Genomic DNA, 16,081 nt, shown 5'->3' with positions numbered 1-16,081 from the left:
AAATGTCTATATAACTTAATCATTTCTATTAGAATGGAACAGCGTCGTTGTATCACTCCAACGCAAGCCGCGCTTCCTCTCGCGTTGCCTAGTAACGAGGCCTCCACTTCCGGCGCGGTAGTCTCGCTTGCTAATCCAGTCCCTCGCCGGCCACCGTCGCCAGCTCCCGCGTCCCTTTCGCGAATTGTCCCTCCGCGTTTCCTGTCCCAAGCGCCTCATTGGCTGAAATCACTCTGCCGCGCGGAAACTTTGTCCCTCGACGGCTGCCGTTCGCCGCCGGAAGTAGCTACGCGCTCGCTTCCGTTGCCCGGTTGCTTAGCGAAGAAGAGGAGGAAGGATGGGAAAGATGGCGTCGTCGTTGTGAAGGGCCGCCTCGCCACTCGTCCGCTCCTCCGCTGGGCCGGCCTGGGCGCCGGCTCCTCCCGGCCGGGATGTTCTCGGCGCTCAAGAAGCTGGTGGGCTCGGAGCAAGGCCCCGCTCGGGAGAAGCCCATCCCGGCGGGCCTGCAGTCCATGAACCAGGCGCTGCAAAGGCGCTTCGCCAAGGGGGTCCAGTATAATAGTGAGTCGGGCCAGCGAGGAATGGCTATTAATATTCATGAGAGGAATGCTTACGAGGAATAGTCATGATGTTAATTAATAATTAATGACGTCAACCACACGGACGAATTATTGCTGCCACCACGATTCTTTCTCCATAAGTCATAATATAAATATTAATTAAAAAAACTTGTAGCACCTTAGAGACCAACTAAGCACACAAAAGCTCATACCAATAACAAACATAGTTGGTCTCTAAGGTGCTACTTCATTGAATACGCAAAAACTTTTCACTGCCTCGACCACAGCAAACTATGGCAAGTTCTTAAAGAAATGGGAGTGCCGGATCACCTCATCTGTCTCCTGAGAAATCTCTATGTGGGACAAGAAGCTACAGTTAGAACAACTGATTGGTTCAAAATTGGGAAAGGAGTACGGCAAGGTTGTATATTGTCTCCCTGCTTATTTAACTTCTGTGCAGAATTCATCATGCGAAAGGCTGGACTGGATGAATCCCAAGCTGGATTGGGAGAGGGATAGTCTGAGGGGGGACGTTGGAGGGGAAAGTGGGAAAGGAGCCTCTCCGTTGGGAGAGGAGGCAGGCGGGAGTTCAACGGGAGAAGCTGTGGGGAGGCAGGCGAAAACGGGGTCTCCTTCCAGTACCAAATGAGCCACAGCAATGCGTGGCTTTGTACAGCTAGCAGGGAGACAATATACAGCCTTGTCGTACTCCTTTCCCAATTTTGATCCGGCACTCCCGTTTCTTTAAGAACTTGCCATAGTTTGCTGTGGTCAAGGCAATCAAAGGCTTTTGCATAGTCAATGAAGCAGAAGTAGATGTTTTTCTGGAACTCTCTAGCTTTCTCCATAATCCAGCACATGTTTGCAATTTGGTCTCTGGTTCCTCTGCCCCTTCGAAATCCAGCTTGCACTTCTGGGAGTTCTCAGTCCACATACAGTACTGTAGAATTTTAAGCATAACCTTGCTAGCGTATGAAATGAGTGCAATTGTGCGGTAGTTGGAGCATTCTTTGGCACTGCCCTTCTTTTATATTTCTATTTCATCTTTTATACTTCTATTTATATACTATTTTCTATTTCTATTTTTTTTCCTATTTCTTATTTTATAATTCTACTAGCTGACCCGGCCGAGCATTGCTGTGGCTCCCATTGAACTTCCGCCTGCCTCCCGCTTGTCTTTCCTCCGTTTTCGCCTTCCTCTGCACAGCTTCTCCCGTTGAACTCTTGCCTGGCACTTCTCTATCTCCCTCCCCCCCACTTTCACCTTCCTCCCCACAGCTTCTCCCGTTGAACTCCCACCTGCCTCCTCTCCGTATTTCCTGTTTTTGCCTTCTGTCTCCCTCCCCCCTGCTTTCGCCTTCCTCCCCACAGCTTCTCCCGTTGAACTTCCGCCTGCCACCTGTTTGTCTTTCCCGTTTTCGCCTTCCTCCCCACAGCTTCTCCTGTTGAACTTCCGCCTGCCTCCTGTTTGTCTTTCCCCGTTTTCGCCTTCCTCCCCACAGCTTATCCCATTGAACTCTTGCCTGGCACCTCTCTGTCTCCCTCCCCCCCACTTTCGCCTTCCTCCCCACAGCTTCTCCCGTTGAACTTCCGCCTGCCTCCTGTTTCTTTCCCCCCCGTTTTTGCCTTCCTCCCCCACAGCTTATCCCGTTGAACTTTTACTATCTCCCCCCCCCTGGAAACCTGATACATGGTACAGTCCGCTCTGGCATTGAGCCTGGGGTCAGAAGGGACCATAACGATGCAAGGAGGGGTGATGGGGAACTGCTAGGGTCCTTATACATTTTTGTGCGTTGCTTTTTCCTCTTCTGATAACTGGAGTTTCGTTTGTAAAGCGATACAACAGTGCAGAAAGGATTGTGTGTGGAGACAGGGCCGTCTCAGCCATAGGGGCTTGTGGCGTGGCGCACCAGGGCGCCAGGCCCCCCAGGGGCGCCCCCGCAAGCCCGCCGGCATACCGGGCTCCTCCTCCCCAACCCACCCCCGCCCCCGGGCGGGCGGGCGCTCGCGGGCAGGCGGGCTACAAGCTGGCCGCCCTCGGCTCCCGGAGCCCCAGCTAGAGCGCTGGAGCGGCGCGGGGCTTTGTGCGCCCTTCCAGCACTCCAGCTGGGGCTCCAGGAGGCGAGGGCGACCGGCTTGCCCGCCCGCTCCAACGCCACGCCCCTCATCCCCCGCTCGCCCACCCCCCTCCTGAGGGGCGGCCAGCGCGGGAGGGAGGCGGGCGGAGAGGCGGCAGGGGCGCGGGGGGGGGCACCAGAGGGATCTTTGAACCAGGGCGCCGGATAGGCTTAAGACGGCCCTGTGTGGAGACACGATAGGGAGCAAAGCATAGTTGCTGAGCTTTCTCATCCTACATTCCCCCCCCCCCGCCATAAGGAATGGTATGGCCCGGGCCTAAAAACCTTTTCCTGCCTGCATCTGAAACTACTAAGAACATTTCTGTCTGGGGAAGGGGAGTTTAGGCTTTCCCCTTAACTGTTTTTTTTTTTTTTTCTTGCGGTAGGGCCCTTGGCAAAGGCTGGGGCTAGGGAGATTAATAGGGAGTTGTCCCTGCTGTCTGAAAATGGTTGACTGAGGTGAAGGAGGTTTTTTGGTCGGCGCACAGTCTGTGACGCTGCCCTGCAATGAGCCTTTCTATTGGTTGTTGTTCAAAGTCTTCAGTTCTGTTGCTGGTGACACGTAATGTGTGCACCATTTTTTTGGCCTTTATTCTATATTTTAGGCATGATAGGTGTGGTTTTTTTTGAATTTTTATTATGCTAGATCCTTCCCCCATGGTCATGTTACGCTTTGTCCTAAATTTGATGTGATTTGGTCCAGTGGTTACGGAGCAAGGTGGTGTCGGCCGCGCACGCAATGGGAACACACACACACACACACACACACACATATATATATATATATATATATATATATATATATATATATTCTTATTTTATATCTCTATTTTTTTCTATTTCTTCTTTTATACTTCTTTTTATTTCTTATTTTCTATTTCTGTTTCTTCTTATTTTATTTCTTCTTTTCTATTTCTTTTTATTCTTAGTGAAAATCGTCATCCGGGGCGACCGCAACACGGGCAAGACCACCTTGTGGCACCGCCTGCAGGGCAAGGCGTTTCTGGACGCCTACGTCCCCACGCAGGAAATCCAGGTCACCAGCATCCACTGGAACTACAAGAGTGAGTGGCGGGGGGGGGGGGGTGTCTGGTGGGCCGGGTCTTATGTTTGAATCCTGCTTCCTGACCCCCATTTCCTTTCCTAGCCACCGACGACATCGTGAAAGTCGAGGTGTGGGACGTTGTCGACAAAGGTGAGCCCTTTCCCCTGTCCTGACCTTTTGGTGCGCTACACACACACACACACACACACACACAATATTGTTCTTTATTGATATGCATATTAATAAATATGCAATAAATTGCATATTTGTACAAACATTGTGCAATTTCATTTAATAGTTATGAAAAGAAATAAATAAAAAAGAAAATATTTAAAGAAAGAAAAAAAGAAGAAAAGAATTAACAAAGCCCAAAACGCCCCCAAAGAAAACAGAAAAACCCCCAAATTATTTGCATAATAAAAGTACACATCTGTACAGTCCTTACAATCATTCTCATTATACTGTTGATATATCATTCTTTTTTACAGATTTCTTTGTATTGTATGTACATTCTTTTGCTCTTTTTCTTTCCAAATATCACTCAATTTCTGCAAATAAGGAATTATTTGTACAATAAAGTTTTAAATATTCCTTAAATATTGTCCATTCTCTAGATGTTTTTTGTTTCGATATTCGTCTTACTGATCCCGTCAGTTTTGCTATATTTTATATTTTTATATAAAATCATTTTTCTATTTTTGGCGTGGCAGGCAAGTGCAAGCGGCGTGGTGACGGGCTCAAGCTGGAGAACGACCCCCAGGAGGTGAGCATAGCGGTGGGCGAACCTCCTTTCCCCCATGGTGAGCCTCCATCTCCAGAGCCAGTCTACCTCTCCCTCTCTTTCTTTTCTTTTCTCGAACCCGAGGCTGAGGCGGCGATGGCCCTCGACGCCGAGTTCCTGGACGTCTACAAGAACTGCAATGGCGTCGTCATGATGTTTGACATCACCAAGCAGTGGTGAGGTGCCCCCCGCCCCGGGGTGCTGGCTGTACCCGTCCCCCCGCCCGAGGGAATGACCCTCCCCTCTCCCCGCAGGACTTTCAACTACATCCTCCGTGAACTGCCCAAGGTGCCCAACCACGTCCCCGTCTGCGTGCTGGGCAACCACCGGGACATGGGGGAGCACCGGGTCATTTTGCCCGACGATGTCAGGGACCTCATCCGCAAGATCGACAGGTGAGGGGGGCGCTCCCCACTCTGAGAAACCCAGCTCCTCAAGCTATTTATTGCACTGCAGAAGGCAGGAGCTCCCCGCTCCGAGAAACCTAGCTCCTCAAGCTATTTTTAATTGCTTTGCAGGAGGCAGGAGCTCTCCGCTCTGAGAAACCTAGCTCCTGAAGCCATTTTTTATTGCTTTGCAATAGGCGGGAGCTCCCCTCTCTGAGAAACTTAGCTCCTCCAGCTATTTATTATGGTATTTCATTTCATTTTTAATAATTTATTTAATCTTACCTCTCCCGGGACACTGAGCAGGCCCCCCGGCGCCTCGTACGTCCGCTATGCCGAGTCCTCCATGAAGAACAGCTTCGGCCTCAAGTACCTGCACAAGTTCTTCAACATCCCCTTCTTACAGCTGCAGGTAAACAGGGCCAAGTTCGAATCCAACTCTGGCACTTTTTTGGCCTGCTTGAAACCCCGGTGCAGTGTGGGGTCAGACTGGATGACCCCCAGAACCCTTTCTCTTTTTTCCGCCAGAGAGAGACACTCCTTCGGCAGCTGGAGACCAACCAGTTGGACATTGACGCCACCCTGGAGGAGCTGTCGGTGCAGCAGGAGACGGAGGACCAGAACTACGAGATGTACGTCCGGACGGGACCCCTCGGGTCATCTAGTCTGACCCCACACCATTCTCCCCCCATGACCAACCCCCCATTTCTCTCTCCGCTCAGCTTCTTGGAAGCCATGGAATCCCGCGGCCGGGGTGCCGCCTCTCCGGCCCCCAACGGGCAGAGCCCGTCGCCGGGACCTCAGTCACCTGCCGAAAACAGTCCAGGCACGCCCGCAGAGCCCCTTCCGCCCGAGGTCGCAGCTGCCCCGCCGCCCCGCCGCAGCTTCATCTCACGGATCTTCGGGGCCACACCGGAGGGGCCACCAGTGCCGGGTGAGCATCTTTCCTGCATTGCATTGTATGAGGCGGGTGCTCCCCGCTCTGAGAAACCTAGCTCCTGAAGCTATTTTTGACTGCATTGTATTGCATTTATAGGGGGGGGTGGGAATGGTACCTCCCTGGTTTTGACCCCCGCATCCTCTCCCCCCCCGGCGCAGACCCCTCCACCCCGCCGGCACCGACGGTTGAGGACTTTGCCCCGGATGACGGCCTGGAGGGCGGGTTCCTGGAGGACCCCGCGCCGCCGACAGACAGCAGGTGAGGGGTCTCTCCCCAGAAAAGGTGAGGCGAATGGAGGGTGGCGCATGAATCCCCCCATCACCCTTCCTGCTCCTTCCCACAGCCACCGGGATGCTCCCAGGAGCCCGGCCCTCGGCTTGCCGCTGGAAGGTACAGCGCCGCCCCTCGGCAAAGACAGGGCGCTCTCAAGCGAGGACGATGACAACCGGCCGACTGCCTTTGCCATCCTGGGGGACGAAGACATCGCGCCGGACCTGGAGGGGAAGAAATGGTAATAATAAGAATAAGAATAAGAATAATAATAATTTATTTATTGCATTGCATGATGCAGAAGCTCCATGATCTGAGAAACCTAGTTCCTGGAGCTATTTTTTACTGCATTGCATTGTACGATACGGGCACTCCCCGCTCTGAGAAACGTAGCTCCTGAAGCTATTTTTTACTGCATTGCATTGCATATTACGAGGCGGGCGCTCTCCGCTCTGAGAAACCTAGCTCCTATGCAAGAAATGCAAGAAATTTATTATTTATACCCTGCCCATCTGGCTGTGTTTCCCCAGCCACTCTGGGCAGCTTCCAACAAAATATTAAAATACAGCAGTGCGTCAAACATTAAAAGCTTCCCTAAACAGATGTCTTCTAAAAGTCTGGTAGTTGTTTTTCTCTTGGACATCTGGTGGGAGGGCGTTCCACAGGCACCACCACCAAGAAGGCCCTCTGCCTGGTTCTCGCAGCTAGGGAACGCCAGAAGGCCCTTATACCATTATAATAATTACCATTACAATAATTATCAGGACCATCATCAATGTTGTTCCCAATGTTGTTATAAGAAACATCATTGCCATTACTATTACTATTGTTATAATTATAAATATCACTCCCATTCCTGTAATTATCAGTATAAGAATTACTAGTATAATAATAGTCATACCATTACCATTATTTTTGGAATTCTCTACCTTTTGATAATCATGCAGTGTACCGGTAACAGGAAAATAGACTCATTTTCTAAGTATGTCACCTATATACAGTATATCTCTTCTGTTTAGGGAAGTTTTTAACGTGTGACATTTTAATGTATTTATCATCTTTGTTGGAAGCTGCCCAGAGTGGCTGGGGAAACCAAGCCAGATGGGTGGGGTACAATCAAATAATAATTATTTCTTGAATTTATTGCATAGGAGCTAGTTATAATTATAACTACAATTATGATCATTATTATCGTAATTATCGTTGCCGTTACCATATATAATGCTAATCCCGACCCCGATCTCCCACCCCAGCCCTCCCTCCCTTCATTTAAGGCCGTCCCCCGAATTGGCACAGACCCCGGCGGACCTTTCCGGCCCCCCCGCCCCGGACACTGCCGCTCTCCAACGGGACCCCGGCGCCCCCCGGGCCAAGGGCGAGGAGTCGGAGAGCGAGCCCGAAGGGCCGGTGGCGGCGCAGATGCTCTCCTTCGTCATGGACGACCCCGACTTTGAGAGTGACGTGTCCACTGGCGAGAAGGCAGCCAGGGGTGTAAGTTGGGGTTGGGAAGGGCGGGTTTGGGGTGGCCCTCCGGCATGGAGCCCCCGGGCCACCACCACCTCCTCTCTCTCTCCCCCCCCAGGACGAGTTCCCCGTGCTCTCGGACCTCTCGGATGCCTCGGACCGTGAAGGCCCCCCCCTGCCCCCCCAGCCCGCCCTCCCCTCCTTCAAGCCGAAGAACGAGGCGGATCTCTTTGGGCTGGGCCTGGAAGAACCGCGGCGCAAGGAAAGCAGCGAGGAAGGTGAGCGGTACATGGTTATGATGATGATGATGATGATAATAATAATTTTAAAAAATAAATTTATTTATACCCCACCCCACAAGCTTTAGAGTCACACAGGGCTCTTCCCCAGTTTGATTATTTTGTATTTTTATTTTCTGCTATGGCACACGAGTGTGACAGTTCCACAGGGCTCTTCATCATTTGGGATTATGAATTTGACTATTTATTAATATACAGTAATCCATCAAACATTAAAAGCTTCCATAAGCAGGGAACAGGCACTGGGCTGGTCTTCCAGTGGGTTTGGCCCTTGGGTGTTAAAATTTGCACTGGGCTCTTCATCAGTTGGGATGGTCAATTTGATTATTTTGTATTTTTATTTTATGCTATGGTACGCAAGCATTACAGTTCCACAGGGCTCTTCATCAGTTGGGATTATGAATTTGACTATTTTGTCTTTTAATTTTATGGTATTGTGCACAAGCTTTAGAGTCGCACTGGGCTCTTCATATATTAGGTTTTTAGTTATGTTGTCCTTTTTCTTTTATGCTATGGTACACAAGCGTTACAGTTCCACAGGGCTCTTCATCCGTTGGGCTTATGAATTTGACTACTTTGTATTATGCTACGGTGCCACAAGCTTTAAGGTTGCACTGGGCTCTTCATCAGTTTTGATTATGAATTTGGTAATGTTGCCTTTCAGTTTTATGCTATGGAGCACAAGCTTTAGAGATGCACAGGACTCTTCATATATTAGGTTTTCAGCTATGCTTTGTTTTTTCGTTTTGCATTTTTACATTGTAAGGCTCTGTGTATTTATATCATATCTAGTTACTTATGTCTGTCTGTCTGTCTGTCTGTATGTATTAGGGTGGTTCATCAAAAACTTTTTTTTGAAAATGCCTGCTCCAAAGGTCTTACATAGCTATAGCTGAAATTTCGTGCATCTGTTAATACCTTGACCCTGCTCCACTGAAAAGCATTGGGTGTTCTGTAGGGCGGTTCATAATGCCTGCTCCAAAGGTCTTTTCTTACTACACTAGGGGTTATATAGTTATATCTGAAATTACACGCATCTCAGTTAATATCTTGATCCTCCTCCACGAAAATAGCTCTTTACTTGGCCATTTTCCTATGTCACGAAGGCTGAAATTTCAATTCAGTGGAGCATGAAATTTCACATATAGCTATATAATCCCTAGTGTAGTAAGGTAAAACCTTTGGAGCAGGCATTTCCCAAAAAAGTTTATGATGAACCGCCCTAGTATCTTATGTATGTCTATATATAGATTTAATTCCACAGTTTTAATTAAAATAAAATAAAATAAACATTGTTTAATAATGTTTTAATGTTTCACAGACTATTGTAGTTTAATATTTTGTTGGAAGCCGCCCAGAGTGGCTGGGGAAACCCAGTCAGATGGGCGGGGTATTATTATTATTATTATTATTATTATTATTATTATTATTATTATTATGTGAACGGCACTGACATCTTACGAGAAGGGCAGTATATAAATTGAGCAAAGAGAAGAAAAGAAAAGGAAATAAAAGAAAAGAAAAAGAGTATAAAATAAAGTGAGAAAAAATGAAATAAAATGAATGTTCTTCTTCCTATAGATCAGGACAAGCCGCCTTCCAAGGAGAAGAAGAAGAAGAAGAAGCAGCGGAGCAGCAAGGAGGTAGGCTTTGAAACCGGGTGCAGGAACTGTAGCACGAGTGCGAGGCTCTACATTTCTCGGCCCAAACGTCCTCTCTCTCTCTCCCGCCCCCCCTCCCCCAGGATGAGAAGTCGGTGAGGAAGAAGAGCCGGCCGAAAAAAGGCAAGGTGGAAGAGGACGACTCGAGGCGGAAGAAGGCGCGGGGCAAGGCCAAGGGCAGCGCCATCGACGAGCTGGAGGCTTTCCTGGGGGGCGGGGCGGGGGGCAAGGCCCGGGGGGGCGGAGACTACGAGGAGCTGTAGCTCCACCCCCTCGACGGGAGGCTCCTCCCAACCTAGGGAACTCCTTCCGCCAGGAAGGCCCGCCCCCACCTTGACGGACGCAATTTTTGTACGAGACGGACAGACGGATTCACCCGGCGGGGGGGGGGGGAGCAGACCTCCTGTGGCCCCCCATTGCTGTTCCAGTGTCCGGAGACGCATGTTTGGGCACCTTCCTGGATTCGTGGTCCCCCTGCTTTTTTTTTTCTTTTTGCGTTGCTGTGACCCCTGACCCAAAAAAACGCCACGGGGACGATTCTTCTGGGGCATTCCGTTGCCTTGTGCTGCTTTTGGGGGGCGCCGGGGAAAAGGAAGCCCTGCCCCCCTGCCTGCTTGGGGGCCGCCCCGTTTCCGGGGTGCATGAAACAGGCCGCCGACTCAGGTATCCCCTCCTCCTCCCCTTTATGGCCTGCTTGATCCCGCGAAAAAAGGGGCCTGTGGGAAAAGGGGCTGGCGGCTCCCAGGGGCCCTTTTCCAGTTGAGCCAGAACGCCTTCATTCCCCCCTCTTCCTCTTCCCTGTTTCCCACCTTCTTCTTCTCTTGGTTTCCCCTTCCCTCTTTCTCCTTTTTGCCTGGCATTCTCTTCCTCTCCCCCCTCTCTGCTCCCTATTTGCCCCCCTTTCCCCTTCCTCTCCTATGATCCTTCCTTCCTTCCCTCCCTCCCTCCCTCCTTCCTGTTCTTTCCTTCCATCTTTCCTTCCTTCCTGCCTTCCTTCCTTCCTTCTCCCTCTGGCTTCCTCCCTCCCTCCTACCTCTTCTTCTTCCCCTTTTCCCTTCTTGCACTTCCTCCCCCTCCACTCTCCCTTTCCTCTTGCTTCTCCCTCACCATTTTCAACATCCTTCTCTCCCTCTTCCTTCCTTTTCCTCTTCATCTCATCTGCTATTTCTTCCTTTATCCCCTTCTTCAGCTTTCCCAATTTCCCTCATTTTCTTTTCCTCTTCCTCCTCCCCTTCTTCCTCTCTCCTCTTCGTCTTCTCATTCCTCTTCCTTTTCATCCGTCTGCTCCTTCCTCTTCCTTTCCATTCTTCTTTCCTCTCCCTTTTCCTCTTGCTCCTCCCCTTCCTCATTCCTCTTCCTTTCAATTATTCTTCTTTCCTGTCCGAATTTCCCTCATTTCCTCTCCCTTTTCCTCTTCCTCCTCCCCTCTTTCTCTTCCTTTCCATTCTTCCTCTTTCCTGTTCCAATTTCCTTCATTTCCTCTCCCTTTTCCTCTTCTCCCCTTCTTCCTCTCCATCTCCTCTGCTCCTTCCTTCTTTATCCTCTTCCTGTCCCGCCCTTTCTTTTAGGCCCCGCCCCTCTGCACCCATCGACTTATAAAAGTCCCGGTTGCACAAGGCCTCATGGCTCCGTGTCCTCTTTGGCGCCTGTTTTCAGAAAGGAACTGTAGAGCGTTGGGGCGTGGTGCGTGGACTGCAAAGACTGGCGCCTTGCTTTGTGGAAAGGAAAGGACCCACCTTGGGCAATGTCTGCACCATGTGTCTTAATCATTTCCGACAGCGCAAGCACATTGGGAACTGTAGTGTGCCCAGTGGTGCTTTGGGAACTGTAGTATGCCCAGGGGTGCCGATAACGAGGAGGCACCAGAGACTCATAGGAAAGAGGTATTGGCTGTTTAGGGGAAGAGGTCGTCTCCTGGCTATAGCTAGCGGCCATAGCAAACTACAGTTTCCATAACCCATCTTGAAAGAAAACTCCCATTTTAGGCAGTGCTCTGGGAACTTTAGTTTGCTCAGGGCGCCTCCAGCAGCTACACCTCCCAGAGTTCCCTGGGCAATAAGGATGGACCGTTCTCTAGCTCTAGGAGAAGAGGGTGTTTTGGCTGTTGGAAACTACAGTTCCCAGAATTGGGGCGGGCGGGAAGACTGTTTCCAGAGTAGAGAATTGTAGTTTTCTCAGGCGCCTCCTGGAAACTCTGGTAACTTGAGGGTACTACAGTTCCTGCCGTGGTTTCGGTCAAGGTGTGGCTGTTTAGAATGGGGCAAATATGGCTGGCTTTCAGTGTTGACCCCTGAGAATCCTGGGAACTCTTAAGTTTCTTACAGATTATGAGAAACTACCTGGGGCTTGTCGCGCGGCAGCTAAGCAGAGACTGGGACCCAGATTCGACTCATCGCCAGACCAAAACGGCGTATGTAATAATGCGAAAGGAAGCATTTGCCCCAAGAATGGTTTATTTCATGCCAGGTCCAAGTTGCGAATGGTGCAGGAAAATGAAATATTGGAGTCAGTAGCCGTCGTCTGCCCAGGTGACCTCATAGTCTGGAAAAGTGGCACTCAGTTTTTCAGTGGCCACTGAATGTTCTGCTCGCCCAAAGCCCTAAAAGATAAGAAGAATAAAATCATAGTAATACCAAACTAATAATAATAATAATAATAATAATATAGTATAATTTAATTCTGCCATTAATGCAACATCAAGTGATCAGATGCAATAATCACAGCATTATGAGTGAATTATATTATACCAAATAATGAACTACATAATTATAAAATACGAATGCATGTAAATAGTGATATAAAATTATACAAAAATATCCCAATAGTAACACTAACAATAATACTAACGCAATAATACTCATAATATATAGGGTTGTATAATACAGATATTTGTAGACATAGAATTATTATATAATTATATATATATATTATATGTATTCTATATGTATTATAGAATGATATATATTATTAGTACCATTTTTATCATTAAAGATGATCATATTGTTCCTATTACTATTATGATTATATATATGTTTCTATAATTTCATACATATAATAGTATATAATAGTATTCTGTGACCCTACTACTACTACCACTAATAATAATAATAGGTATAGAGCGGTATATAAATTCAATAAATATTCTTTAATTATTCTTTAATTACAACAACAAAACAACAATGTATAACAGAACAATATATATTATTACAGTGGTCCCTTGGTTTACGAACTTCATCCGTTCTTAATCCGAGGCGTCCTTTCCCTAATGAGGCCTCCTCCGCCGGTGCCCTCCCACCGTTGGCCTTCCGTTCTTAGACCCAGGTGAACTTCGCAAACTGGGACACTACTTCCAGTTTTGTGGTTCGTAACCAATAGTTGGTAAACAGGGCTTATTATTATTGCTGTTACAATTATATTAGAAAATCTGGCTGGGTGTCCCCAGCCCAGACTCAGGCCCAGTTCACCATCATCATTTCTTTCTTTATACCCCGCTCATCTGGCTGGACTTACCACTCTGGGCGGCTTCCAACAGAATACGAACAATCTCGGAGTCCTGGGCAAAAGTGGGATGCCACAAGGCCCGGCATTGGCAGAACTCAAACCCACGGCTTCAGGGGTGGGGGGGGGGAGAGGGGGGTGGGGGGGGAGAAAGGTCCGGTTGCAGATTGGACGGTGGCAGACTCTCCTTCCTTGGAGCAATTTTGGCACAGCTTGGATCAGCCCCTTCCAAGATTTCTAGGATAGGCACCCCCAACCTGTTTGGGGACTACAACTCCCATGATCCTTAGCTCAGCACTAGTGGTCAGGGATGATGGGAACTGTAGTTCAAAACACCTGGACGGCTGCTCTAGGATCTAGAGCAGGAGTCCCCAAACTAAGGCCCAGGGGCCCGATGCGGCCCAATCACCTTCTAAATCTGGCCCATGGATGGTCCAGGAATCGGCCTGTTTTTACATGAGTAGAATGTTTCATTTTATTTAAAATGCATATCTGGGTTATTTGTGGGCCCTGGCTGGTGTTTTTACATGAGTAGAATGTGTCATTTTATTTAAAATGCATCTCTGGGTTATTTGTGGGGCATAGGAATTCGTTCATTTTTTTTTCCAAAATATAATCCGGCCCCCCACAAGGTCTGAGGGACAGTAGAGAGGCCCCCTGCTGTAAAGGTTTGCTGACCCCTGATCTAGAGGAGTCCCTCAATTGCTCACCACGGAGTAGCCGTAGACATGGATCCGGCGGGAGCTGCTCTGGCGGGAAATCCGCCCGCCGCCCCGGCACTCGCACTTGAAGCCCAGCCGGGAGAGATCCTCGGACACACGGTCATAGATGTCGGCTGCAAAGGAAGGATAGGGGGAGAGCCAGCTGCGGGTTAAAATATGTGAAAAAATGCATGTTTGTGTCAATCTAGGGTGGTGTGTCCCTTTAAGTGTGTGATTGTGTGCATAATTATGCATATAAATATACCAGGTACGTCTCCCTGTAAGTGTTTGCTTGCGTGTATATTTATGCGTACACTTGTGCCCCGACAAGTGTGCGCTTGCGTGTGTTTTTGTGGGTGTGCATAGAGATATGTGAACGTAAATAGCTTGGAATACATCATGTGTGTGAGAGTGTTTGCATATACAGTGGTGCCCCGCTAGACGAAAATAATTTGTTCTGCGAATATTTTCGTCTAGCGGTTTTTTCGTCTAGCGAAGCGGCAATGCAAACCGCAGTTTTCGCTAGACGAAAAAAAAAATTCCCGTCTTGCGAGGCAGCCCCATAGACAATTTCGTCTTGAGCGAGTTTTTCGTCTAGCGAGGCATTCCTCTAGCGGGGCACCACTGTATAGGGGTGTTTGTGTATTTAAATACAGAGCGCTGTGTGGAAATTTCTTATAGGGTTGTGTGTACAAAAGAATGCATATAAATATAGGCCTTTGTGTGTGTGAAAAATGTAAATTAAAGAGTGGAATTAACAGGTGTGTTTAGTATAGCATCAAACAGACAATTGAATCTTAATAGAATAAAAGGTTCGTCCGTGTGTGTTTGTGTGTGTGCTCTTTATAGCTATGTTTGTAAAATAAAATAAAAATAAAGAATTAATGAGAATAAACTGAAATAAAATAGAATAAAATATATACTGGTAAATAATATAAATAGAATAGCATAAACCAGACAGTGTATCTGTGGGTATAAATGTACAGTATGCATATGTATGTATGTATGTATGTATTTATATGTTTGTGTGTGCGTGTATGTGTATATATATATATATATATATAAGAAATACTTATGTATATTAGAAATAAAGTATGATACTATAAATAAATGAATAAGATTGCTAAATAATATTATTACTATATGCATATTAAGTATACATACACTATATTTTATTATTTATTCTGATATATGTAAAACAAACTAATACTGTGTATATATATATATATATATATACACACACACACACACACACACACCTCTATAACTATATATGCATATTCCTGCCAACCTAGCAGTTTGAAAGCACATCAAAGTAGATAAACAGGTACTGCTCCGGCGGAAAGGTCAACGGCATTTCCGTGCGCTGCTCTGGTTCGCCAGAAGCGGCTTAGTCATGCCAGCCACATGACCTGGAAGCTGGACGCCGGCTCCCTCGGCCAGTAAAGCGAGATGAGCGCCACAACCCCAGAGTCGTCCGCGACTGGACCTAATGGTCAGGGGTCCCTTTACCTTTATATATACATGCTTATGTGTAACACACATATATACATATAACACACATATATATTTATAGGTAAAAAGAAATCATATTAAGTATACACTATATTGTATTAGTCTGTTATATATATATATAAGAATAAATAATAAAATAGTGTGTGTGTGTATACACACACACACACACACACACACATATATATATATATATATATATATATATACACACACACACATACTCTTAATATGCATGTAGTAATATTATTTAGCAATCTATTATTTATTTATAGTATATTTTGTTTTGTTTTATATATATGCACACACATACACATTATAAATATCGAATAACATATATTACTAAATAATCTCATGACAGTAATATATACACACACACAAAACAAGCGATATGTTCCGTTCACAATAAAGCAGTAAAATATACGGGTGAATTTTGACCCGCCTCGTCCATCCGCCTCAACCAATGAGAGCGCGAGACTTACATGCCACTCTGCCCCTTGTTCGGCCCTCGCCTAATCGGAGCCCGCTACTAGCGTTCCATCCCCGCCTCCACCGTCCACGTGCCTCCACCTGACCCAATCGAAACCCGCAACCGTCGTTCTCTCCCCGCCTCCATCGTCCACGTGCCTACGCCGCGCCCAATCGGATGCCGCTACCGGCGTTCTGCGTCCGCCTCCTCCGTCCCCTCACCGTGATACTCGGCCCAAGAGTAGCCGCGCACGACGTCCTTGCCCGGTGCGGAGCCTCGCGGCGTGACCCGGATGAGGACGTACTTGAAGACGCCGTCTTCGTCTATGTCCACGTCGGGAACGCGCTTCAGGTCTGTGTCCGCCATTGCTGCGCCCGC

At 47.8% G+C, this 16,081-nt stretch overlaps 2 protein-coding genes across 3 annotated transcripts; one reads left to right on the top strand and one right to left on the bottom strand.

The window, feature by feature from the left end:
* Positions 1–334: 334 nt before the first annotated feature.
* RABL6 (RAB, member RAS oncogene family like 6) lies at positions 335–9,910 on the top strand. 2 transcript variants are annotated; one of them, XM_033138113.1, is made up of 15 exons: positions 335–561; positions 3,607–3,741; positions 3,825–3,872; positions 4,433–4,485; positions 4,588–4,679; positions 4,758–4,898; positions 5,196–5,301; positions 5,418–5,521; positions 5,612–5,823; positions 5,988–6,087; positions 6,173–6,340; positions 7,353–7,590; positions 7,682–7,841; positions 9,444–9,505; positions 9,607–9,910. In XM_033138113.1, the coding sequence occupies exons 1-15, from the start codon at positions 432–434 to the stop codon at positions 9,784–9,786; spliced, it is 1,929 nt and encodes a 642-aa protein (XP_032994004.1). In that variant the 5' UTR covers positions 335–431; the 3' UTR covers positions 9,787–9,910. The 2 variants fall into 2 exon arrangements, with proteins under 2 accessions (XP_032994004.1, XP_032994003.1); XM_033138112.1 differs by having other exon boundaries at positions 4,424–4,485.
* Positions 9,911–11,958: 2,048 nt separating this feature from the next.
* PHPT1 (phosphohistidine phosphatase 1) lies at positions 11,959–16,081 on the bottom strand. The gene is made up of 3 exons (XM_033137664.1): positions 15,925–16,081; positions 13,732–13,856; positions 11,959–12,122 (listed from the first exon to the last, which is right to left on the bottom strand). Exons 1-3 carry the CDS (start codon positions 16,067–16,069, stop codon positions 12,030–12,032), a joined length of 363 nt encoding a protein of 120 aa, XP_032993555.1. The 5' UTR covers positions 16,070–16,081; the 3' UTR covers positions 11,959–12,029.

The sequence above is a fragment of the Lacerta agilis genome, chromosome Z, assembly GCF_009819535.1.
Source record: "Lacerta agilis isolate rLacAgi1 chromosome Z, rLacAgi1.pri, whole genome shotgun sequence".
NCBI lineage: Eukaryota > Metazoa > Chordata > Lepidosauria > Squamata > Lacertidae > Lacerta > Lacerta agilis.
The sequence above is the reverse complement of the archived record's forward strand: the minus strand, read 5'-3'. Positions and strand labels throughout refer to the sequence as shown.